The 27,162-nt window shown below is 43.5% G+C and overlaps 1 protein-coding gene across 9 annotated transcripts in view; it reads right to left on the bottom strand.

Annotated features, from left to right (window-relative positions):
- Window positions 1-27,162, bottom strand: part of CNIH3 (cornichon family AMPA receptor auxiliary protein 3) — a 372,243-nt gene that overhangs the window by 258,035 nt on the left and 87,046 nt on the right. For 5 of the 9 annotated variants that reach the window (XR_004059003.1, XR_004059002.1, XR_004059004.1 and 2 more), the window contains one exon: window positions 23,538-23,673. The exons of 3 other annotated variants lie outside the window; for them this stretch is intronic. Coding sequence is in view for 1 of the 6 variants with exons in the window: in XM_030937103.1 (XP_030792963.1) it covers window positions 23,530-23,658 (129 nt within the window). In the remaining 5 variants the exon portion in view is untranslated. Of the gene's footprint in view, window positions 1-23,529; window positions 23,674-27,162 lie in introns of all 9 variants that reach the window. One more of the 9 variants, XM_030937103.1, reaches the window with a different exon arrangement.

The raw sequence follows: 27,162 nt of genomic DNA, 5'->3' as shown, positions 1-27,162 counted from the left end.
AAAGAGGAGAGGAAACACAGGGACAGACATGCAGGGAGAGCTCCACGTGATAACAAGGCAGAAACTGGATAAGGCAAGAAAGGCCACAGATTGCTAGCAGCACCAAAAGCTAAGAGAAGGGCACACAGCAGATTCTCCCCTGGAGGCTTCAGAGAGAGCATGGCCCTGCTGACACCTTGATGGCAGACTTCCAGCCCCCAGAACTGTGAGATAATACATTTCTGTTGTTTTAAGCCACCCAATTTGTGGTGATTTGTTACAAAAGTACTAGAAAACTGATACAGCAGATAGACTCCTAAATTCAGCCAGACTGTCCTCTCTCTGTTTTTTTTTTTTTTTTTTTTTTGAGACAGGGTCTCACTCTTCAGAACTCATTGTAATCTTGAACTCCTAGCCTCAAGCAATCCCCCCACCTCAGCATCCCAAGTAGCTAGGAATATAAGGGTGCATCACTGCTCTCAGCTAATTTTACTTTTTTTTTTTTTTTTTTTTTTTGTAGAGACATGGTTTTACTGTGTTGCCTACGCTGGTGTCTCTAATACTTTAATCTGTATCCCAACTCTATGACTTTGCCAGAGCATTTTCCTCTATTTGTAATTCTCCTCTCCACCTCTACAAATCAACAAAGTCTAACCTTTTCTCACAGCCTAACTCAAGTTTTTCTGTTCCTTGAAGCTTCCTGAATGATGCCAGCCCATATAAATTCCTCCTGAATAGACTCACATAATATTTATTATATAAATGGTATTATTTAGTCCTTCATTATGCCCTTTGTTTGATTGCCACCGCTTCTCTACTGAATTTTCCTGAGCCTCAATGTCCTCATCTGTACAACAGGAATAATCTAAACTCACAAGGTGGTTGCGATGGTTAACTTAGATAATATTAAGTTGAATCACACAAAGCTGCGAAACAGTCAACCTGATATACATAAGTCTTTATTATAGCATTTAGCATTTAGTAGATACAATTTGGTGATGGTGTTATTCCTGTTTTTGTTATTCTTGACTCTGTTTAGTTTTATCTCCTAGATCATTTAAAAGATCTTGAAAACAAAAAATATTTCTATCATTTGACATTGTGACTATGTTAGGTAGATTCTATTCCACTCAATTTAGCAAATGTTAATAAATACCTGTTGGTTGTCCCAAATACCTTGGGCTCCAAGCTAGATTTCAGGCCCAGAATCCAACCACTTCTGCCCACTTTCCCTACCACCACCCAGATGGGAGCCACCATCACCTCTCACCTGGATGACTGCAAGAGCCTCTGCTGGTGCTGCTTCCACCTTGCCCTCAACAAGGTCTGTTCCTAACACGTTATGAGAGTGGTCCTCTTACTTGTCACATCATCCCACCCTTCTTCTTCAAACCTTCCACAGCCCTCCCCATCTCAGAGTAAAACCCAAAGCCCACAAGGCCCTCTGTGCCCAGACCTCCTGTTTTCTGTCTGACCTCATCTCGTGGCTTCAGACACTGGGTCTCTGTGCTGTTCCTCATACTCCCTAGAGCCTTTGCGCAGGAAATGCTCTTGTTTGCAGCTCTCTCCTTTACCTTATTGGAGAAACCTACCCTGACTGCTCTATTTAAAATTGCAATCCACCCATGCCCCGAGTTCCCACTCCCCTTACCCTCCTCTGCTTGGCTTTCTGCACTGTACCTTATAAGCACATCTTTATAACTATAGATCTGTTACTTATTGTCTGACTTCCCTCCCACCCCACCCTCTACCTTACTTACTAGAATACAGGCCCCACAATGGAGGAATCTTTGTCTTTTTTATTCTTCAGCCCAACTACCTAGAACACCAGCAATCAGGAGCAATAAATGTTTATAGAGTGAATGAACGCCTTCCCTCACCTCTCTACCATTTCCCCAGATAGACTTCCTCAATTTTGTTTGTTTTATTTGTGCCAATTGTCTCTCATCTGCCTCTGTGCTACAGACCCTCTCCTGAGCTCCAGCTGCCCACCTCAGTCACTTGGATGTCTCACAGTTGGGTCCAGAACTCACATGCATATTCTCCACAGTGCAGTTAAATTCATACTTTGAAATTTAAATCCAATCATGTCACACCCCTGCTAAAAATCCTTCTATTGTTTCCCATTACTGTTAGGATAAAGATTAAAATTCTTTCATTCTCTGCATCACCTGGTTCCAACACATCTCCATTGATCTACAATCCTCCCTTGACTCATTCCAGTTGTCCTGGCCTTTCATTTCTTCAAAAGTACCACATTCCCTATGACCTAGAGCTTCACTTTGCTAATTCCACACTCAGCTTTAACACTGCTCTCTCTAGAAAGCCTTTCCAGACACCATAGATGGGGTCTTCCTCTCTTAGACCCCCGTATTGTATAAAGGTACACAGTGCACCTCTTCATAACATTCAGTAGAGTGACTAATGACTCACTGAGTCCCTGTTTTCCCCATAGAGTTCCAGGCTCCGTGGAGTTCCAGGCTTCATAAGGGCAGGGTTCATGCCTGCCATCTTCCCCACTGTACCCCCAGTGCCTAGGGCAGTACTTGGCATAGAGCAGGTATTTAATAAATGGTTATTAAATAAATGAAGAAACTGATGTGACTACAACTGGAGTACACTATTCTCTTTCTCCACTCCCACATTCCTGAATCTTTTTTCTTGATGTCTCCAAATCAACATGATAGGAAGAGGAAATTGGAAGATGAAGAGAGGCCCTACATCCTGAACCCCCAATACCAAGCCTAGGAAGTCTGCCCTACTCAGCTAGCCCAGGAAAAGTTTATTTTATACCAGGGGGCAAAAGAGGAGAGTCATGGAATGATGTGATGGAAAGAATGCTGAGTTTACAGTAAGAAATGTAGGGTTTAAGCTGCCCAGTGGCTCACGCCTGTAATCTCAACACTTTGGGAAGCTAACACAGGTGGATCACAAGGTCAGGAGATCAAGACCATCCTGGCCAACATGGTGAAACCCCATCTCTACTAAAAATATAAAAAAAAAACTGGTGGCGGGCTCCTGTAATCCCAACTACTTGGGAGGCTGAGGCAGGAGAACCACTTGAACCCAGAAAGCAGAGGTTGCAGTGAGCCGAGATCCCGCCACTGCACTCCAATCTGGCAACAGAGTGCAACTCCATCTAAAAAAAAAAAAAAAAAAAGAAATGTAGAGTTTAAAATTCCAACTCAGCATCTTGAGAGCTGTGTGGTTTTGGATGTGTCTCAGCCTCACTCCTTTCATCTGTAAAGTGTGGATACTAATCCCCACTTCACAGGCTTGCTGTATTAAACGTAATACTGTGCATGAAAATGGTTCCTTAGCTCTAAAGCCTAGAACACACAAATGTTAGTTAATATTGATAATGGTAACATAGGAGTAGTTACAATGGAACAGCCAAATGCAATTTGAGACTTGACTAATGGGACTTAACTTACCCTATACATAATAAATAACTGAGAAATAATTCCTGAATGGAGGTACATGGAAACTGCACAAACAAAATATAACACTACATAATGATTTATAGAAACAAGATTTTACAGCATATTCTCTAGTCCCCTCCAGCATTCCTCCTGGAAACAACCTTACCCTAGGACCCAGGGAACTGCAGGGGATGCATTTGGTGAAGATTTGCCCAGGTTCCAGACTTCCCAGAAGTGCAGCCCTCTCCTGCCCCAGAAGGCAGACTGTTTTCCGTGCCTCCACAGCATGATGTAAGGCCAGCAAACAGCGGGCGCTCAGCAATGCCAGTATATAGCAAGCGCTCAGCAATACCAAGCTGGCTCTCCTCCATGGACCTTCAGGTCCATGTTGGCCAAAACAGTCTTGGTTCCCATGCCTACATCAGTGTGTAAAAATTCAGGACTAAGTCTCTAACCCCTCATTATGTCCATTACACCTACAAGGGCATGAAGTTACAGCCTGTTATCAGAAATGAAGTTTGACTTTTAGCAGGTTAGGCCTAACTAGAGTTCAGAGGAATATACAAAGCATTTCTTCATTTTCCCTGTGGAGTCCCTTATCAGTTCCCACTCAGATGAGCGCTAGAAAATAACCTTCCCTCTCTGCCTCCCCACCTCGTATGTCCTATCCTACCAACTGCCCCCATTAGCATTTGAGTTTCACCTGGAAGGGGCAGTATACGTTCACTAGGGTTGTGTGTGAATCTAGAAGAGGCTATAGGTCCTTCTGGTCATTCGGAGCAGCCCATCTCCAAAACAGCCCTCTCTTTTTGCTAATATTGACTACTTTGATAGCATCCTTGTGTCACATCAAAACCCCCGGCCTGGTAAGATGGAATAATATAATTATGCATCCCTCCACTGCTCACACTGAATGTTTCTTCTCCTGTACTTTCTTTTGAATTCGTCCTCTCTTGCAAAGATGCTGATAAAATCCTGCAGGAGCTGGATTTTACGCAAAAAAAAAAAAAAAAAAAAAAAAAAAAAAAAAAAAAAAAACTTAAGATGCTGCTAAATAAATTAACTGCCAGGCTGACACAAATTGTATCAAAGTGGAAACTGTGTCTCTGTGCCAATGGATGACTGGATCCCAGTGTAACACAAACAAAGCAAGAACAAAGCTGAACAGTTGCTCTGAACTTACAAACTTAAACAAGCTGGAAACCAAGATTCAGGAGGCCATCTGACCTATGACTCACCCTGCTTTCCCATTTCGGGTGGGAGCAGGGAGAGCTGCCTGGGGGAGGCTGCCCTGGCTGACTCGCCCTCACACTTTCCATCTCCTCTTCCCCCAAATGGTACACAGGCCATGAAATAGTGACGACAGCAGTCTGCCTACCAGAGGCACGTGGGCAAGGGCTCCCAAGAAGACAGCAAAGAACCTCAACATTCTCCAAATTCAATTCTTAATCCCACCATTAGCTTCCTAAATGACCAAGCGCAAGTTGGGTAATCTCTAAAATGTAGGATATTTGTGATATGCTCCATATGGGACATTGTTAAATACATTGTTATTGTTCATGGGCTTCAGGTAATTCTTTTGAAAAATGAATTTGTCTTTATATTCTGACCATGAAATATAATCATGTAGAAAAACAACACATAATCATTATAGAAAATTTGAAAATACAAAGGAAGAAAACCCAAATTGCCTGTAACTCTATGACCTAAAGGTAACTACTATTAGCACCAGGCATTGGCCAGCTGCCGTGGCTCATGCCTATAATCCCAGCACTCCAGGAGGCTGAGGTGGGAGGATCACTTGAAGCCAGGAGTTCAAGACCAGCATGGGCAACAAAGCGAGGCCCCCAACTGTCTAAAAAAATTGTTTAATTAGCCAGGTGTGGTGATGCACACCATGGTACCAGCTACTCAGGTGGCTAAGGGAGGAGGATCCTTTGAGCTCAGGAGGTTGAGGCTACAGTGAGCCATGATCACACCACTGCACTCCAACCGGGGCAACATAATAAGACCTTGTCTCTTAAAAATACATAAATAAATAAATAAAATTTCAAAAAATAGGCATTTTGTTTATTTTATTTTATTGTTTTAGAGACATGCACTGTCACCCAGGCTGGAGTGCAGTGACATGATCATAGCATACTGCAGCCTTGACCTCCCAGGCTCAATCAATCCTCACACCTCAGCTTCCCAAGTAGCTCAAACTACAGGCACATGCCATCAGACCTGGCTAATTTTTTGTATTTTTTATAGAGATAGGGGTCCTGCCATGTTGCCCAGTCTGGTCCTGAACTCCTGGCCTCAAGCAATCCTCTTACCTCAGCCTCCCAAAGTGCTGGAATTACAGGCATGAGTCACTGCACCCAGCCCAGGATTTTCCTTTAACTCTTCTGTGTGTGTACATATATAGAGATAGATACAGCTATTCAGATATACTTTAAAAGAAGTATTATTATTGTATAGATGTAGATATATGTATATCCATATACATATATAATTTTGATACTTTTATATTTGTAATTGACACATAATTATATATTTATTGGATACATAGTACTGTTTTGATGCATCTAATGTATAGTGATCAGATCAGGGTAACTAGGATATCCATCATCTCAAATATTATTTTTTTTACAAACTCTATATGTGTGTCCTGTTTTTATTGCCTAACATTGTATCCAAGCCATTTTTCCATAACTTTAAAAGTCTTTCTAGAAACCGCTTTGCATAAAGTTCTGCATAAGATTCCATCATAGGGTTTTAGTAAAATCATGTTGTGCTATAAATACAGAGTAGAGTACCTAGTAGCAAAGTGTTCATCAAACAGCCTGATATGAGCACACACCAGACCCCATTTTAGGATCTGCTGCCTTAGTAATGCCCATCAGGCAAAGTTCACAATTTTATTCAACAGCCATTTCCCTGGTGCTTTTGTGAAATGAAGAAAATAAAGTCTCCTGCAGTAAGAAACAGTACTTTCTCTCTTTCTGGAATTAAACAATTATCTTAGTGGCTCACACAATTCCTTGAACAGACAGGTGATAAATGCAGTTGTTTACAATGTCAGTAGAGCACAGGATTGACAGCAGGCTAGAGCGCCTGTGATGCCTCCCTCAGCAGTACAGGCCCCTGGTGAGCAAGATTTGTGCAGGGTTCATCTTCATGTCCCCCAAGCACCTGTCCCCCACACACTTTGCATGTACACACAATGAGCACTCACACTCATCAGCTTTTTTTTTTTAATTTTATTTTATTTTATTTTATTTTTTTATTATACTTTAAGTTCTAGGGTACTCATAGGTGGGAACTGAACAATGACATCACTTGGACTTGGGAAGGGGAGCATCACACATCGGGGCCTATCATTGGGGGGAGGGATTGCAATGGGAGTTATACCTCATCAGCTTTTTTGAGCCCTGTCTTAGTCTGTTCAGGTTGTGATATTGTCGGATATTTGTACCCGCCCAAATGTCAGTTGAAATGTGATCCCCAATGTTGGAGGCGGGGCCTGGTGGGAGGTGATTGGGTCATGGGGCTGGAGCATTCATGAATGGCTTACTGCTTCCTCATGATAGTGAATGAGTTCTCATGAGACCTGGTCGTTTAGAAGTGTGTGGCCCCCTCCCTGCCTCTCTCTTGCTCCTGCGTTCACCATGTCATGTGTAGGCTTATGCTTTGCCTTCCGCCATGACTGGAAGCTTCCAAAGGCCTTCCCAGAAGCAGAAGCCATCACTGTGCTTCCTGTACAGCCTGCAGGACCATGGGCCAGTTAAACCTTTTATAAATTACCCAGTCTCAGGTGTTTCTTCGTAGCAGTGAAAGAATAACAAAATACAGGCTGCTATAACAAAATGCCTTAGACTAGGTAGCTTATAAACAACAAAAATTTATTTCTCAATGGAGATAATTTGTAACACTGAGACCTAAAGCCTTCCAAATAAATGCTGCATTGCAACAAATAAATAAATAAATAAAGTGAACCTGCTCTCCCACCCCCAAAAAAGAAATCTATTTCTCACCGTTCCAGAGGCAGGAAGTCCAAGATCAGGCATGAGCAGCTCTGGTGTCTGGTGGGAGCTCTCTGCTTCACAGATGGTAATTTGTTGCTGTGTCCTCACATGGCACAAAGGGGGAAAAGGCTCTCTTCAGTCTTTTACGAGGGCACTAATCCCGTTCATGGTTCATTAGCCTGCCCTTGTTGCTTAATCACTTCCCAAAAGGCCCAACTTCTTAATACGATCACATTCGGGATTCAGTTTCAAGTATGAATTTGGGGGGACACCAACATTCAGAACCTAGAAAGCACCTACTTTTGGCCTACTTAGCCAGACGCTGAGGAGGAGTTTTGATGTGAAGTTTTGTAGGAGGATAAAATACATACATTTGTAATAGAAAAAAACAGCAAACGTAACTGTAGTTAAGTGAATCTGTTGTGCTCCCATTCTGGTCTCTGATCTAGAGCACATACATGTGACACAGTGCCTGGCTGAAACAGAGGATGAGAGGGAACCCCGCAGAGCTCACCATGCATGGTGATACCTTAGTAGTGGCACATAGCTCAGGCAAACCCTTCAACATACCCTCAAGCAGCACAAACTCCATTCTCCAGCGTATGGCGGGCCTGCCCAGTGCCTCCTTAGAGCATCTCTGTCTCCTGGCTCCTCTGCCTGGCCAATATCTAACTCTTATTCTATATTTTCTGGATCCTATTCTGATACCCCATCTCCTCAGCTTTTGGCTCCTCCCATTCATACTCCCAGGATTCCACCCTTCCCTAATCTCACTGTTTCACCTCCTTGTGACTCAGACTGAATCTAATACACATCCCTGACCCTTGAACACCACAGATCTTGCTATATTCCATGCCATTCTAGGCCCAAGGGTGATGACCCACAAAGCTACTGCCTCCACCCCGTTTTCTGGGTAGAATACGCTGCTGTCACATGTGCGTGTAGAGCAGAAAATACTGCCATCATTGTGGCATCCGTGCATCAGTGAGCTGGCTTAGGTGGAAATTCACAAGGACACACCCTGACTGTGGAAGGTCTGATGTTCTTCACTTAGGAGGCGGGGTAAACAAGCTATGTAGACCTGAGCAATGAATTCCTGATATGGACTGCTCCCAACCCTTGGATGCCAAAGCAAGGAAACCAAAGAATATACCCAATGAGATCTTCCCCTACTGGGTTAATGCCTGCAACTTAGGCATTTCAGTAAAAGCCACTCTCCTTTCATTTAGTTAAAAGTGGCATGACACCAAATATATGCAAAACACATGGAAGTGTTTATGCATTTCCCATAGCTGATCACAATGACAAGATTCTCAGTTGAAAGTTTCAGAAACCCAACTCACGTGATCTCAAGCAAAATATGAGATTTGTGGGGTCCATGCAACTAAAACGTACAGGAGCGTAATTGACATAAGAGCTTAGATTACAACATCAAACTTGGTCTCTCCTTTTTTCCTGCCTTGTTTTCATCTTGAATGGCTACATTTAGGCAGATACTTCCTATGTAATGGCAAGAGAAAAACCAATGGCTACAGATTTATATCCTATAATCTAACAGCATCAGTGCAAAGGGAACTTTTCTCTCCCAGGAGATTCTCAAACATTCTGGAATCCAATCTCATCGCTTGGGCTCCTGGCCTGAGTCACTTGCCTATCTCTGAATCAACCACTGTGATCAAGGGAAAGGGATAAACCACACAATCTGGGTTGGGAAGACACTGTTTCTCCAAAAGAAAATTAGGGAGCTACTATCATAAGAGGAAGAAATTGATACTTGAAGGCAAAAATAACAAATATACCCAACAACCCACCCCTTGGCTTCTCATTTTCTATACATATCCTTCTTTCCATTTGTTCAATTTCAGTAATATCCCTACCTAACATAATGTAACTATACTACATACTTCCAAAAATTAAGTCATTCCCTCTACAGTCATAGACAACCCAAACTTATGCCCCGTTTTTGCACCCAGCTCCAAGACCAAGATCTCAAGGTCATACAGATTTCTATCAATGTGATCTGTATACAGCAATTCAGTTTGACACCCTAGAGGCTAAATGATGAATGTAAACCACCCCAACACACTCAATATATAAGACAGAAGAGAAAAGAGCAGAATATAATAGAATTTCCCATTTGGAAATGAGAAGGGGAAACAGCCTACTGTGATCACCAGTCCTTTATGTACATCATGGTCTGTTGGACAAGAACAGCAAGGACTCACACTAGCAGGGGACTGAGGTCCTTGACCAGCTGATCTGACAACCCTGGTTCTGCTGTCTGAGAAGGTCCCCTTTGCCAGTAGTCCTCCATTTCCACTTCTGAGGTGGGACCCTGGGAGGATCCTTTAGTGACCCATTTCCATATGGTGCAGATTTGAGAGCAGGGGTTTACCTTGGGCTGACCAGTCAGAGGCCTTTTTCAATCATGCTGGGATTTTTCTGGCAAAGCAATTCCCTAAGAAGTTTATAACTTAGTACTCTTTCAGTCCATTTGCATCTGGTCATTTCATGGGACATTAGGCAAAGCAAGAGACAGTGTCCTCATCTAGACTCTGGCCTGGGAGTTCTGTTTCTTAGCAGCAGCCTCAGGGCTCCACCCTCCTTCTCAACTTAATGGCCTCCACTTTATCCTCTGCATCAGTGAAATTCAAACTACAGCCTGGAATGGGGAGGCCCTGCTAATCTGCCTCTTGCCCTGCAGCTCAGGGATAATTACTATTTTAATGAATCACTGATTTGTAGTCTCACAGCCATCTCTTCCTCCATAGTCTATGATTAGAAGACTTTTTAATATTTTTACTGACATGTAACACACATATAGAGAAGTACAGAAATCACACATCTTACAGCCCACACAAATCATCACAAAGTAAGCACCCCCGTGTAACCATCGCCAGGTCAAGAAATAGAACAAAACCAGGACCTCAGAAGCCCCTCTTTTCCCCTTCCTATAACTAACCCTTTCCCTTGTCCCCAAAGGTCTCCATTCACTTGACTTCTAACATCATATATTCATTTTGCCTGGTCTTGAATCTTACATAAATGAGACTCTATGGTATTTCATCATATCAAGCTTCTTTCACTCAAAATTAGATCTGCAAGATTCTTTCATGTTGTTGCACGTAGCAATAGATTGTTCGGTGTATTTACAAAGTGTTCATTGCAAAACTACACACAACGTATTTACCCACTCTGCATTGATGGGTATTTGGGCTTTCTCAATTTGGGACTATTGCAAACAATGTCGCTAATAACTTTTTTTTTTGAGACAGGGTCCCTCTCTGTCACCCAGGCTGCAGTGCAGTGGTCCAATCATAGCTCACTATAACCTTGAACTCCTGCACTCAAGTGATCCTCCTGCCTCAGCCTCCCAAGTAGCTAGGACTACAAGTACACACTACCATGTCCATCTAATTTTATTTTTATTTTTTATTTTTTGTAGATATGGAGTCTTCCTATGTTGCCCAGGCTAGTCTCGAATTCCTGGCCTCAAACAATACTCCTGCGTCAGGCTCCCCAAAACACTGGGCTTAAGCGCTTGAGCCATGGTGCCAAGTCAGCACATTTTTTGTGTGTTTTTTCTTACACATATGCACACATAGATCTAGGAGTGGAATTGCTTTGTAGTAAGGTATGCATACATTCACCTTTAATAGATAATGCCACACTGTTTTCCAAAGTATGTGGGCCTCTTTATACTCCCACCAGCAGAGGACGAGGGTTCAACAGTTCCACATATTCATTAACACTGATATGATCAGTTGTTTTTTTTAGATTTTAGCTGTTCTCCTAGAATGTGTAGTGGGATCTCCTTGCTGTTTCCAGACATGTCCCTGATGACAGGTGAGGCTGAGCACTTTTCCTGTTGATTGTCATCTGGATCTCCTCTGTTGTGAAATGCCCTGTCAATCTCTTCCTCTCACTGTTGTATTGAACTGACTGTCCTTTTCTGATTTACTGATTTATTTGCTGGAGTTGTTTGTATATTCCACATAGGAGCACTTTGCCAGTTGTCATCTGTCCTGGAGGAGTCAAAATCGGGCTCCAGCTCCTTCCCAATTTTAGTAGTATCTTCTGTTCTGTTTCCAGTGTCTCTGTCTTTGCTGGAATGAGCTTCATCATGTAACAGAGAACTCACCTTTTCCAACCCTGAAAAGTACAGTGTTGCCTGGCTCTCAGCTACCAAAAGAGAAAGGACTTCTTTTATCAGAGACGAATTTTTCTTCTTTTTTAACTTTCAGATGATAGAAGTCTGTCTTTTTCTCAAAGGAACTCACTAAGAACTTCAGGAAGTAGCCTACACACTCCACAGCCTGAAAAGTTCTATCAAGTGCTTTAATGACCCAGTTTCCAATGGCATATGTTGTGAGTCCTAAGGGAGAACAGGCAACAATTTAATATGCTTTATCGGAGCATAACAAAGACTGCCAACTTCTTAGCCAGGGATAGGAGACCTTTATTGCCTTCCATTCTACCTTCAATTTGCCAATCCACATTTTAGGGTCTATTACTTGTAACACTCCATTGCTAGGTACCGCTTCCTGCCAGTAATCTTTTGCAACCCTAACTAACTTACATACAAAAGAAAAAAATAAGGTGGCGGATGAGGGGAAAGATTTATTATGCAATGTAACTGAATCATCTGTCACAGCTGCATACAGGTCTCAAGCAATTTCATTTGGACCAAGTTTCTCATCATCCCTCTGTTCTCCTCTCCTCATCCCTCTACTACTCCTTTGTGTCAGCTTAATTCATTCATTCAGGTAGGTAGGCAGGTAAAATAGCCCCCAGCAATTCCAGGCTAGCCTGTTATCTTTTCAGACACCCAGGACAGGGAGAACTTGTCTTTCCCAAGAGTTCCAACAGAAGTTCTGAAATTAAGCCTCACTGACCTGGCTCAGAACATGTGCTCACACTGGAATCATGGGCACAGAGGCCCCCTTCACACCCAAAGAAAACCCAGTGTGCGTTTCTGAAGGAGGCACAATGGAGACTGGGCAGGTGAAAACAAAAGGTATTCTCGACAGTTATTTACTAATTGAAAGCATCTTAAAAACTTGTGACAACTCCTATCACCCAATATTCATCTTCCTTACCCCTTCTTCCTGGCTGATGGAATCTCAATTTCGCTTGCTTGGCAATATGTCCAGTTTCAGGGCATGAATCATAACCAGTCTAAACCAAGGACAATAGGCACACTCCCCTTGTCCAGATTATTTAATGGGTGGATTTATAACACTCTCTGATCAATAAGATAGACAGAAGATCGACTTGGGAGGTGATTTTCCTTCCCAAGAGGAAGGAAGGTTTATGCAGACAGCCCACTTGCTGTCCTGGTCACCTCCAAGCCTATTCCCAGTTCCTGCCTCTGGATGTAGTTGTATGAGGACGTGATGCCTGGAGCCACAGCAGCCATCTTGTGGACTGTAGGGGGAAGGCTGAGAGAATACCAGAGATGCCAAGTTAGTGCCCTGACAACGTGGAATTACTGATCCGATCCAGAAATACCACCTCCAGTCTGCTTGTTCAGAATGCAATATGTATAAAGCCATTGGTTTTCAGGCTTTCTGGTTCTTACAGCTGTAAGTACTCTAACTCTCCCATAACTATTCTCCATAAACACACGGGAGCCTCTCTTCACGTAGCTGTGGCAGGCAAGGAATAAGCAGGAGTTCAGTCAACCATCATTCCTTAAGGTGAAACCACCTGGATTATCCCCATCTCACAGTACACAAATCCGGGACTGAAAAAGGAACACAAGCTATGCATGCACTTCCTGTCCCAGAATCTCTATCACTCTTCTCACTTTGTATTAGCCTGAACCTTATGAAACTGACAATATTCAATTCAATGCCTTTTCTGATCTACAAAAAAGGCAATTCCATGCGGTTCAACTTAACTTTTATATATCTCTATGTGAACTAGTTGTCCATCTAAAATAATAAAAAGATCAGAATCTATTTTTGAAAGAGTTTATTCAAGAGCAAAGGTTGAGGATGAGCCTGCTTGGGAAGCACAGATTCCAAAGAATGGAAGTCAGTGTTCCTAAGTGTAGAAGTGTGGGATCACTTATATCAACAAAGCTTAGGGAAGCTTAACAGAATTTCAACATCTTTCTATGTAAGGCTTAATGTGTTGTGCTCAAGCCTTTCTATGTAAGGCTTGAGAGGTGGGTGCTGCATAATAAATTTAGGGTGTCCTAAAATTTTATTTACTTTTACAAAGTGTAGAAGCAGAGAAATTGTTTCCTTCATTTTCAAGCCATGGTGAATCCTTGAGCAACAGAGAACAAAATAATAATAGTAAATGGTGCTGGGGAGATATGGCAAAGATGCAGCTGTTGCTGAGTCACCCTGGGAGAAAGACTTGCTGTTTATCAACTGGATACACAGCCTTGGCCTTTGGGTACTCTAAACTAGCACTAGTCAATAGAAGTTTCTACAAGGATGGAAATATTCTATTCTGCACTGTCCAACAGAGTAGTCACTATCTACATTGGCTAGTAAGCACTTAAAATGTGGCCTACTGTGACTGAGAAAATCAATTTTAGTTATACGTAATTTTAATTCATTTCAATTTCAATAGCCACATGTGGCTAGTAGCTACTATGTTAGTCAAAGTTCTCCCAACAAACAGAACCAACAGGAGATACACATTAAATAATATATACATATCACATATTACATATTTTATGTGTGTACATACATATTGTATATATATACATATTGCCTGTCACTTCTGCATGAAGAGTACACACACGTAAAATGTGTAATATGTAATGTGTATATTACATATATTGTTTCAGTATAATTATATATATAACATGTATATATGTACACACACATAAAATATATAATATGTGATCTGTATCTTACACACAAGCATACACATACATGCACATAGAGAAAGAAAAATTTTGAGAACTGGCTCATGCAATCATACAGGCTAAGAGGTCCCATGATCTACCGTCTGCAAGCTGGAGACCCAGGAAGGCTGGTGGTGTAGTTCCGTCCTAGTCTGAAGGCCTGAGAACCAGGGGAGCCAATAGTGTAAGTCTCAGTCTATGAACAGGAGGAGATTGATGCCCCAGCTCAAGCAGTCAGGCAGAAAAAGAGGCAAGTTCTCCCTTCCTCTGCCTTCTGTTCCATTCAGGCCCTTGACAGATTCGATGGTGCCTACTCACATTCAGGAGGGCAATCTGCTTTACTGAGTCCACCAATTTAAATGCCATTCTCATCTGGAAATACCATCATAGGCATACCCCGAAATAAGTGTTAGTCAAACAGCTGGGCATCTCTGATCCAGACAGGCTGATACATAAAGTCAACCATCACAGCAACCACACTGGACAGTGCAGCTCTAGGCTTTTAATGACTGTTCTCATGACCTCATTTCAATTGCAGAAACTGACTTTGGTCTTGCTCCATCATTTCTAGTATAAGCTAACTCTTATGGTAAATACGACCTGAATAGCCAAGTGCAGAGAAAGCTATAACCAACCTAAACCCTTAGCTAATCTAGATGGAGAAGGCCAAGGCAAGTTGTGTGACACTGCTGCCCTGGTCCCAATAGGACTGATACCCACAGCTAAGCAGAGAGTAATTTATGGGGACTGAAAATCAGCAAGAATTAGAGGCTCACTTCTCCCCAAAACCAGACTTTAAAGAAAATTAGGTACTAACACCATCTCTTCAGTTCGTGTATTTGTTTAAGGGTGATGAGGAATGATGGTGATGGTTCAAAGTTTGTCCACGAGTTTCTCAACCCCTATTAGGGTAAAAGCACATCCACTGCAGACATGACAGTGTCTATGAAAGTCTGCAATCCTCTTTCCCAGCGCAGAGCTCTGCTTATTGCAACAGAGCTCTAAGATGGAGCTAAGAGAGCTTTATATTCGGCCATCCACCTATTAATTTAATATATTGACTCTCTCCTGTGTGTCAAGCACTGCCATATGCCCTGGAGATACAGAGATGGGCAAAACAAAGTTCCTGTATGCATGGAGTTTACTTTAAAGAGGCTCATTCTAAGAAGGCTCTTTGAAAATAATCCCTGGAATGATCCTGCAAGGTCAACATGGATTCTCAAACAAGGCATCATGGTAACCTCCTATTAAAAATTGGCCTTCTTTAGAAGAGAGCTTGGTATTCTAAGGAATTTGGCGTATATCCTACTCATTTGCAGCCTTTTCAGTGCCAGAATCAGTCCTGGAGTATCAGAGCAGGTTTCTATTCTAGAGTTTCAGGGAAATCTCGAGATGTGTTATGCTACATATACCATGGCTAAGAAGATGACAATTGTCTTAACACAAGTCCCCAGGAAGGACCTAGTAACTGCTTGACTCCTCAGGCCCCAGTCACCAGAACATCCAGGGAGGTGGATGAGCCTCTCAAAGGCTCTGCGGTGGTGGGCAGTTCAGGGCACCAGCATTTGCTTCTGCTTTCTCTAGAATTTAAACAAGCTCATAAACTTTTAAACTCTGCTCCAAAGACTCCAGGACTAGTCAACTCTCTGACATACTAAGACAGCAGGCTCATCCTGAGAAAAGAGTCCTATAAAAAGATATGGTCAGTGTAGTTGAAAAGGTACAAGAATGGGACAACCTGACTTGTAAATTGACTGCGGTAACTTCTTGGTCAGTTTGTGTGTTGTTTCATGGATTTACACATTCACTTGGTGCATATGTGCCCAGAGATGTACTAAGTGCAGAGGGAGCAAAGATTTAAAAAAAATATGGTACCCGACCTCAAGAAGCTTTTAAAGAAGACAGAATACACTACTCAGGTGATGGAAGCACTAAAAGTCTCCGAAGTTGCTACTGTATAATTCATCCATGTAACCAAAAACCACGTGTAATCCAAAAGCTATTGAAATAAAAAATATTAAAACTTGAAAAGAAGATAGAATAAACAAATTACAATACAGAAGAATAGCACTAGAAAGAAGGCATAGCCTGGGTACCTCTGTGAACACAGAGAAAAGGCCCTGAGCCAGGGCTTGGTGGGTGGGAGGATGGTCAGAGAAAGCATCTCAGGGGAAACCAACCTGAACTGAGTCTTGTAGAATGATCTGAAAGTGGTGTGGTTTGCCACGGTTCTCAACTTTCACTGTACCTCAGAATCCCCTGGGAACAGGCTAAAGCCTGAGACCTTTCCAGGCCAATTAAATGAGAACTTTTGAAAGTGAGGCCCTTTGCCTTTGAAGGTGAAGTACGGGTGGTTAGTAAAAGCTCCCAGGTAACTCTAACGTGCAGCCAGGGTTGCGATCCACAATTCTTCCAGTAAGGGTGACACACAAGTGGCACCTCCCTGACTGTTGACATTCTCAGGTTAGTATGGCACCAATACAGAATTAAAACAAAACAAAGAAAACGGTGGTTCATATTCATTGGAATAAACTAGTACAGCAGAAGATGCACCAGCAAAACCAACGCACAGAACAATTCAGCAAGGGATGATTTATGTGGGGAAATAATTATGGCAGAAATTAAATGGCTCCAGAAAAATGTGAACTCCTTCATTTAGAGAAATGTATCACAGATTAAACGTGCTTTAAACTTAACCCTTATCTAAGCCTTAAATGGGGACAGCACAAAACCAGGGAAATAAACAGAAGCCCTGACTTATCCAAACATACCCCAGAGAGAGCTCAAATCAGATGACAGCATGTATGTTGTTCCTCAGTGAGAGAAATTAGACTCAAATGCCACCAAACAAAACACCTAGCGTTTGAAAGAAAGGAAAGTGAGGAAGGAATGAAAAGAACAACATAAATATAAAGGAAAGTGAGGAAGGAAGGAAGGAAGGAAGGAAGGAAGGAAGGAAGGAAGGAAGGAAGGAAGGAAGGAAGGAAGGAAGGAAGGAAGGAGGAAGGAAGGGAGGAAGGAAGGAAGGAAGGAAGGAAGGAAGGAAGGAAGGAAGGAAGGAAGAGAGAGAGAAAGAGAAAGAGAAAAGAAAGAAAGAGAAGGGAAGGCAGGGAGGGAGGGAGGGAGGAAGAAAGGAAAGAAGGAAGGAAGGAAGGAAGGAAGGAAGGAAGGAAGGAAGGGAGGGAGGGAGGAGGGAGAAGGGAAGGATGGGAAGGGGGGGAAATGGGAAAGGGAGGAAGGAAGGAAGGAAGGAGGGGAGGGAGGCAGGGAGGGAGGAAGGAAGGAAAGAAGGAAAGGAAGGAAGGAAGGAAAAGAGAGAGAAAGGGAGGAAGGAAGGAAGGAAGGAAGGAAGGAAGGAGGAAGGAAGGAAGGAAGGAAGGAAGGAAAGGAAAGAACGGTAGAAGAAAGGGAGGAAGGAAGGAAGGAAAAGGAAAGGAAAGGATAGAGAGAAAGGGAGGGAGGGAGGGAGGGAGGAAGGGAGGGAGGGAAGGAGGGAGGGAGGGAGGGAGGAGGAAGGAAGGAAGAAAGAAAAGGGAGGAAGGAAGGAAGGAAGGAAGGAAAGAAGGAAGGAAGGAAGGGAGGGAGGGAGGGAAGGAACCGGTGTGGTAGCTCATGCCTATAATCCAGTACTTCAGAAGGCTAAGGTGGGCAGATCACTTGAGGCCTGGAGTTTGCAGATCATTTCAGGCCAGGAGTTTGAGACCAGCCTGGCCAACAAGATGAAAACCCATTTCTACTGAAAATACAAAAATTAACTGGGTGTGGTGGTGCATGCCTGTAATCCCAGCTACTCGGGAGGGTGAGGCAGGAGAATTGAGTTAAACCAGGAGGCAGAGGTTGCAGCGAGCCAAGATCGCGCCACTGCACTCTAGCCTGGGCGACAGAGTAAGACTCCAAAGGAAGGGAGGAAGGGATGAAGGGAGGAAGGGAGAAGGGAGGAAAAGAGGGAAAGTGGGGAAGGGGGGTAAGCGGGAAGGGAGGGAGGGAGGGAGGGAGAGAAAGGAAGGGAGGGAGAAAGGAAGGAAGGGAGGGAGGGAGGGAGGAAGGAAGGAAGGAAGAGAGGGAGGGAGACAGGGAAGGACAGATGAATTTGCATGTAACCCGGCATGTTCATCTTTCTATTTTATATTATATACCTTTGCAAAAATAGAATTTGCCAGCCAAGATTAGCCCTGTGGATTAGGTTGTTTGAAATCACTGTTCCTGCAGTGAGGGCCTGTAGCTGATGTGCCAAAAAAAAAGGGTGAGACAGTTATCTCCGGAAGAATTATGCAGGGCTGCATGAAGAAGAGCCAGTTCCTTCCTGCACCCTCTGGTGAGGAGCTCTCTATCCCCAGGCAGGGCAGTGGCTACCGGCTTGACCAGCCTTTACAAAGGTGCTAGTATTTCACACCCTGATCTTCCTGCTGTGCCTGCCTCAAACTGAGTATACACAGTGAAGAACACTTGTCACTGGGGTCTTATCTGTTAAGTTTGCTTCTAAGTGAGAATCCTTGGTTATTAAGCACCTGTTTTCCCATCTTAAATTCCTGCACTAGGTCTTCTCAATTTCTTGTTATTGTAAATCTTACCTTCCTGGGGTTTGTGGTCTGCTTCACAGTACTCTTTTTGCACGACGGGGGTAAAAAGAAGCCTGTTCCCTACCAGAGAATAAAGATGCTCCATCAGTGACATAAAATCAAAATTATAGACCCTGAATAAAAACATCACATAGGCCAGGCACAGTGGTTCATGCCTGTAGTCCCAGCACTTTGGGAGGCCAAGGAGGGCAGATTACTCGAGGCCAGAAGTTTGAGACCAGCCTGGCCAATATAGCAAAATCCCATCTCTACTAAAATTACAAAAAATTAGCCAGGCATGGTGGCACAGGCTTGTAGTCCCAGCTTCTCAAGAGGCTGAGGTAGAAGAATCACTTGAACCCAGAAGGCAAAGGTTGCAGTGAGCCAAGATCACACCACTGCAGTCCAGCCTGGGTGACAGAGCGAGACTCTGTCTCCAAAAACAAATCTCATAAACCTCACCAGGCCCTTCTTACTTGCAAGAAATGTATCAGTGGTATTCTCCTACCTTGAGACATACAGGTAATATCTAGGTAAAGTTAAATAGCAATAATAATAATAATAATTAGTAGTAGTAGTAGCAATAGAAGTTGTCATCATAATCAATAATAATAGTAATACTAATATTAATAGCAAGGATTTTTTTTTGTTTTCCTCACATAAGTCACAGCCAACAAAGCAAGTAATCAGTTTTGGCAAATGGGTACCTCCTACAAGTTTTCAAGAGTTTCAATGAAATGGAATGTTGTTTAATAAACAGCAGAATGTTTAATCGTAAATTACACACTGTAGACACAAAGCCTCCTGGGCTTCTCCCTGGCACCTCCAAATCTGAAGTCAGGCAGGTCTTACAATCATAACTGATATGGTTTGGCTGTGTCCCCACTCAAATCTCATCTTGAATTGTAGCTCCCCAAATCCCCACATGTCATGGGAGGTACCTGGTGGGAGGCAATTGAATCATGGGGGCAGGTCTTTCCTGTGCTGTTCTCATGGTAGTGAATAAGTCTCATGAGATTTGATGGTTTTATAAAGGGAGTTCCCCTGCACAAGCTCTCTCTTGCCTGCCTCCATGTAGGACATGCCTTTGCTCCTCATTCACCTTCTGCCATGATTGTGAGGCCTCCCCAGCCATGTGGTACTGTGAATCAATTAAACTTCTTGCCTTTATAAATTGCCCAGTCTCGGGTATATGTTTATTAGCAGCATGAGAACAGACTAATACAATAACCATAGTAGTAACTGCCATTTATTAAGTGCTTTCTCTATGCCAAGAGCTATGGTAACAGTGTTACAAACTTTATCTCGCTTCATCTTCAGAACAACCCAGTGGGGTAGGTATTTTATAGATGATGAAACTTAGGCTAAAAAGGTAAAGTAATTTACCAAGATCACATGCTCGTAATTGGTACCACTAAGAGATTCAATCCATTGCACCATGCCTGGATCTTAAGAAAACCTGTTTCTAACCACTATTCCTCCATACGAAGCAAAAGGAGGAGTAAACTTGAAATCCCAAGGCTGGCTTCTAGTTCTCCTTCTTCCTCTTGTCCTCTGGAGCTGCACGGGTTGTTGTGTATCTCTGAATCTCAGTTTCCTCAGGGTAAAACGAGGCTAGGCCTCCTGCTCTGCATATGTCATAAGGTTGTCACAGTGACTGAATGAGTATGAGGGGGTCTAGAAGAGACCTCTAGGGGCTGAAAAGCAAACAAAAAAGCCTCGATGCCATGGCTCACACCAGTAACCCCAGTGCTTTGGGAGGCCAAGGTGGGAGGATCGCTTGAGGCTGGAGTTCAAGACCAACCTGGACAGCATAACAAGACCCTGTCTCTAAAAAAAAAGTTTTAAAAATTAGGCAGGTGTGTTGGTGCATGCCTGTAGTCCCAGGAAGGCTGAAGCAGGAGGATCCCTTGGAACCCAGGAGTCCAAGGCTACAGTGAGCTATGATTGCACCACTGCACTCCAGACTGGGTGACAGAGACCTTGTCTCTAAAAAACTAAATAAATAAAAATAAAAAATAAGACAAGGTCTGAAGACAGGCACCAAGTCTGCCTGGCATCCCCAGTATTTTGCACTCAGTTAATGTTTATTGAAGTAATAATGCATCTGAAAGCGCTTAGAAAGCTATAGTGCATCATAAAGTATGAGGTTCATGAATTGCCTCAGTCTGTGGCCACCTCGGGTGAGGGCTGGCTCTGCTGCTAGAGCCTTCCCAGGGTATCTAGAGAATTCATCTCTAAGGTGCATAAACCTCAGACTTCTAAGCACTAGAAATGAACACCACTCCATTATCCAGTCTACAGATTTCAGTAGCGAACCATAAGCATGCTGACCGGCCACTTGCTAAAGGATGGCTCAGTTTATCAAGCTTTATGATGAAAGGGTCTATTCTTCATTCCTTACCCTCCTCAAGGCACCCCCATCATTCCCAAGGCCCAGCACACAGCATTAACACCTCCACTGGGTTGGCAGTAATAACATCCTAGTGTTTCTCCTCAGCAAAGATTTGCTCAGAAATAAAAAAGACAAGAATATATTTCCCTAATGGCAAATGCAGCAACCCGGATCAAGACTGTTATTCTAAGTGAAGTATCTCAGGAATGGAAAACCAAACATCGTATGTTCTCACTCATAGGTGGGAGTTAAGCTATAAGGACACAAAAGCATAAGAATGATATAATAGACTATGGGGATTTGGGGGGAAGGGTGGGAGGGTTGAGGGATAAAAGACTACACACTGGGTACAGTGTACACTGTTTAGGTGATGGTGCACCAAAATCTCAGAAATCATCACTAAAGAATTTATCCATGTAACCAAATACCACCTGCTCCCCAAAAACCACTGAAATAATAATAATAATAAACTACAAAAAAAGGAATATATTTCCCCTCAGAGAGAAACGTCTTGGAAGGCGAGGCATCAAACGCCACTCCACGGGGGTGAGTAAACCCTGTGGGGTTGAGATCAGCCCCACCGCAGCCTACAAAAATGCTATGTGTAATCAGAGTTTCAGCATCCCGATTTATGAAATGGCTCCATTAAATAGGTTCCCAGTTGGCATTTCTGCACACACTATGGGGTGTGCAGAGCAGGCTCGTGCTCCAAGGCATGCTCAGCACTGCCCCATGGGGGTATGGCAGTCATCCCACCACCGCTGCCAACCTCCATCAGGTCAAGAGAACAGAGAGATAGGGGAAAATGCAAGAAACTGAGATAACCCCCCTCCCTCCACACACACACACAAACATATCCCACAGCCAGAACAGTCATACCTGGCCATCACAATATGCAAGATGTCCCATCTCCAGGATCCAGGTGAAATCCTCCCCTACCCTCTAAAAACAGCTCTTAATTTCCCTGTCACTGAAACAGAAGCAGAGCTGGGGAAGTGGGTGGAGCCATCTGGCTTTATACCTATATCTCCTAAAAAAAAAAAAAAAAAAAAAAACAGAGGGGGGCTGGGAAGGGCTCACAAGGAAAGAGTGTGTCACTGTAGCACTGCTTAGAGACAGATTTTCTGGCGGGGATGATGCAATGATGGCAGAGGGTAGGAAAATGTGCTGCAAAGTTTACAATCTGCCCCATCTGTTCAGCGCTGTTCTGTCCATGGCAGGCGCCGAATGGCTTATCGGCTCTTGCCGTGCAGACACATGCAGGGGCCAGGCTGTCTGGGGAAGCCTACAGAGACATGGAGGGCCAGCACCACTGCCTGGAGCATGCAGAGGGTTTGCAGAGGCCCAACCCCAAAGGCAGAAAGCCCATGACTCTTCATGGCAGCCCTTTTGCTTTGAGATCTAGGAACCTTTCATCTCTAGCATCTCTGGAGCTGCATAGGTTATTGTGTATCTCTGAATCTCAGTTTCCTCAGGGTAAAACGAGGCTAGGCCTCCTGCTCTGCATATGTCATAAGGTTGTCACAGTGACTGAATGAGTATGAGGGGATCTAGAAGAGACCTCTAGGGGCTGAAAAGCAAACAAAAAAGCCTCGATGCCATGGCTCACACCAGTAACCCCAGTGCTTTGGGAGGCCAAGGTGGGAGGATCACTTGAGGCTGGAGTTCAAGACCAGAGCTAGGCTTTGAAAACACAAGGATGAATAAGATGCAATATCTGTCCTCTAGGGTTCATAGTCTTGTGGGAAGCCCATAGATGTGGTCCAATGGTAGCACCTGGAGTTGACTATGAAGTCAGCAAGGTAAGCTGAGCTGTGAAGGGCTTTATGTGCCAAGCCAAAGTGCATGGATTTTTTTTTTCTTTTTTTGAGTCAGAGTCTCACTTTGTCACCAGGCTGGAATGCAGTGGCACAATCTCAGCTCACTGCAACCTCTGCCTCCCAGTTCAAGCGATTCTCCTGCCTCAGCCTCTCAAGTAGCTGGGACTACAGGCACACGCCACCATGCCTAGCTAATTTTTGTATTTTTAGTAGAGATGGGGTTTCACCATGTTGGCCAGGATGGTATCAATCTCTTGACCTCGTGATCCACCCACCTCAGCCTCCCAAAGTGCTGGGATTACAGGAGCGAGCCACCACACCCAGGTAGTGCATGGATTTTTTTCTCTACATTTGTGGGTCATAAAACACAATCCAGAGGGTACAAGAAGAAAATACTAAAATGTTTATATATTTATTTTTATACAATTAAATACATAATAAGCTAAGCTTTATTAATATTCACTCTAAGCAACAACCTTCATACCTTCACTTGGTCCACTCATCAGTGACCACAAGTCACAGGGTCTTGAGTGATCCTGGGGGAACAGTGGGCATCCCACAACATGGATGGGTTGACAGTGGCGATTCCACTTCTCAGCTCTCATTCAGCATGATGTGGCCTCTTATAGACAAGCCTGGGTAAGTGGAACTACAGAGAAGATTCAGCGTTTAACTATCCCCAAAGTGGGCAAGAGGCTTAAATTATTTTCTAAAAAGAAACTGTGGGCTGAAGAAATAATGCAAAATAAGACAAACAGCAAGAAAGAGGCAGACCTGACAAGTTGTTAGCCACATTTCAGAGGCAAACAAAACAATATAATCAGATCTCACGAGCCAGCCAAAAAGTTTTCAAATTACCAAAGACTATTTGAAACATGGCTTGGCACATGCTGTTGCTAATGAGGAATCTAACCCTAAGTGTAATTGTGCTCAATATATTAGCTGACAACAGTAATGAAACCATTGCAGTTAACAAGACATTTGAAAATACTGCTTTCATTTTCTTTATCATGTTTTTTGAGTTAATAGTTGTGTATACTTCACAATGAGCATAATATATTGGTACAGTAATGCATGTATAAAAGTACAAATAAATGAGCATACATCTGCTGGGAGTGCGTACTCAACACTTTTCACTGCTAGAGTGGTAATCAAATCGATGCAACTGTAAATAGCCTAGACCCCCGCCCAGACCCTCCTGTTCTTGGCTTTCACTTTCCAGGAGTAGTAGGAAAAACACTAAAAACATTAAAAGTGGGCACTGCCTACTAAAACTTTGTCAAAGATAATTCCAAAGAGTAAGACCTGCTGGTTTAACCACTCTTTCTTCCTAGTCATGGCCATGTGCCAGAAAGGAACATGTACCCAGCTAAATCTCAGCTCTGCAACTCACCAAGATGTGGGGCAATTCAAGTCACTTCTCTGGCCTAGGCTCCACACATGCAAAATAAAGGAGTGTGAGGTGGTATGGGAGGCAGAGAAGGAGCTTCTATTTTAATGGGGGTTTTGTTGTTGTTGTTTGTTTTTTGAGACAGGGTCTCACTCTCACCAAGGCTGGAATGCAGTGGCATGATCACGACTCACTGCAGCCCCAACCTCCCTGGGCTCAGGTGATCCTGCCACCACACCCTCCCAAGTGGCTGGGACTACAGGCTCGCACCACCACACCCAGTTACTTTTTGTATTTTTCGTAGAGACAGGGTTTTGCCATATTGCTCAGGCTGTTCTTGAACTCCTGGCCTCAAGTGACGCGCCCACCTCAGCCTCCCAAAGTGTTGGGATTACAGGCATGAGCCATTATGCCCAGCTTATTTTAATGTTAATTCTTTATCTTAATATGTATTTGAAAAATAGTAATTTTCCGTTTATGATGGTGATCTTTTTTAAATCCACTTATGTAAGTTTTACAGGAGTAGATATTAAAATACTAAGCAAATAATATAGCTAGTGTGCAGATTTAGATGTCAAAAACTGGGGGCTGGAGTCTAACTGCGGACTCAGAAACCCTGGCTGGATGATATTTACCTAGTGCCCAGGTCTGAAACTCTATGATTATTCTTAACCTGTACACATGTAAACTAAACTATCATAAGGCCCTTATAGGAGACAATAGGACTTAGACAAGTATGTTCCAGTTCAGTTTAGGTAGATCATGTTATCCCTCTTGGCCCCTGATTTAAGATGAACAAATGCAAACCAAAAGATGAATGAAGTAGTTTTTTGTGGTGACAGCTTCTGCTGCTGTTGGAGATGAGGTTTGAAGGAGAGGGGTGTTTGTTTGTTTGTTTGTTTGTTTGCTGCTTTAATAAAGAAAGCTCTCTGCCTCGCCGTTGTGGGAGTCTAAAACTACCGTAGAAAGAAATGTCCAAATACCAGCAAAGGGAGGGAAGGAACATGAGCCTCAGGCCCTGTCCCTCACCCAGACGCCCTCTCCCGGCGGAAATGTGCGGGTTTGGTGCCCCCTGCTGGCCTTTCTCTGACAAAGACGGACACCCAACCACGGAGGCCTGGGAGGGCCACTGCAAAATGAGCCTCTCAATGGTCGTGTGAGTGCACACTCTTGCAAAAATGCACCTGAAACAACAGCAATGCATAACGCATGATTGTTAAGAAAACAGATCCCATGAAGTGGCCCTGTGTCTCCTCCTTCCTGCCACTATATTGAATTAATGTGTAACTTGAATAGACAACAGCAGAACCCGGGGGAAAATTCGAAAGGCCTCTTCTCATCACTGCTTCTGTCCTCAGCCAGATGGTTCCCCGTGTTTTCCAGGTGTACTGAGAACACAGTTAGCTTTTGCAACAACCCTTACATGCATCTGAACTGAGGCTGGGAAGTGAAGCTCGGGCATTGCAATCATTTCCTCAAGAAACAAACTGGCCAGGCACAGGGGCTCACACCTGTAATCCCAGCACTTTGGGAAGCTAAGGCAGGAGGATGACTTGAGTCCAGGAGTCTGAGATCAGCCTGGGCAACATAGAGAGACCCTACCTCCAACTCTACAAGAATTTTAAAAAAAAATTAGCCAGGCATGGTGGTATGTGCCTGTAGTCCCAGCTACTCAGCAGCCTGAGGTGGGACGATTGCTTGAGTCTGGAAGGTTTAGGCTGCAGTGAGCTGTGATCACACCACTGAACTCCAGCCTGAGTGACAGAGCAAGATCCAGTGTTTAAAAAAAAGTTAGGTAGGACACATTGTAAATTATACAAAGGGATATAGGCTGCGGGCAGGGTCTCTGTTCTCAAAGGGCTTTCCATCTAGAAAAAGAGGTAAAAACAGAAATGGTTAATAATGTCAGTTACCACTTATTAAGCCAGCCACTTTACCATTATCTCCAATGTTAACAACAATGCTGTAAGCTAATAATTGCCACGTTGCAGATGGGTAAACAGGTTCAAAGAGGCCAAAGGACATAGGCCAAAAGGGTGAGAGCCAGGTCTCCAACCCTGGTCAGCTTGACTCTGAACTCCATTCTCTGTCCACTCGCATCATTTTTGGCTTAGTTCCCCTATACATGTAGGAAGATAAACTACACCCACCCACACATGGGCTCCCACATGAACAGGGAGGGCATGTAACTATGACAGTAGCCACCTCAGGGGCTGGAGGGAGGTAAATGGGCTGGAGAGGTGGCAGGGTGGGTGGGATGAAGGAAATACAAATGTGCTATTTATTTTATTTTGAAAACAAACAAGGTTTAAAGCCCACATATACCTCATGGTATGTTGTTAGACAAAAATGCTTTTAAATGCAAATAAAAATTGTTAAATGTAAAAAATGTCAACATTTGTTCATTTTGGTTGATGGGAACCTGGCTATTCATTATTTTATTCTCTGTATAGCTCCATTTTTTCTTTTTTGTTTTGAAACAAGGTCTCACTCTCTTGCCTCAGCTGAAGCACAGAGGCACCATCATAGTTCACTGTAACCTCAAACACCTAGGCTCAAGTGATTTCTCCCCTCAGCCTCCCAAGTAGTCGGAACTACAGGCGTGCACCACCACACCTCGCTAATTTTTTCATTTTCTGTAGAGATGGGGTCTCACTTTGTTGCCCAGGCTAGTCTCAAATTCCTGACCTCAAGCGATCCTCTGCCTTGGCCTCTCAAA

This window comes from Rhinopithecus roxellana, chromosome 8 (assembly GCF_007565055.1).
Source record: "Rhinopithecus roxellana isolate Shanxi Qingling chromosome 8, ASM756505v1, whole genome shotgun sequence".
NCBI classification, from domain to species: Eukaryota; Metazoa; Chordata; class Mammalia; order Primates; family Cercopithecidae; genus Rhinopithecus; species Rhinopithecus roxellana.
This window is presented reverse-complemented; position numbering and strand designations above follow the sequence as displayed.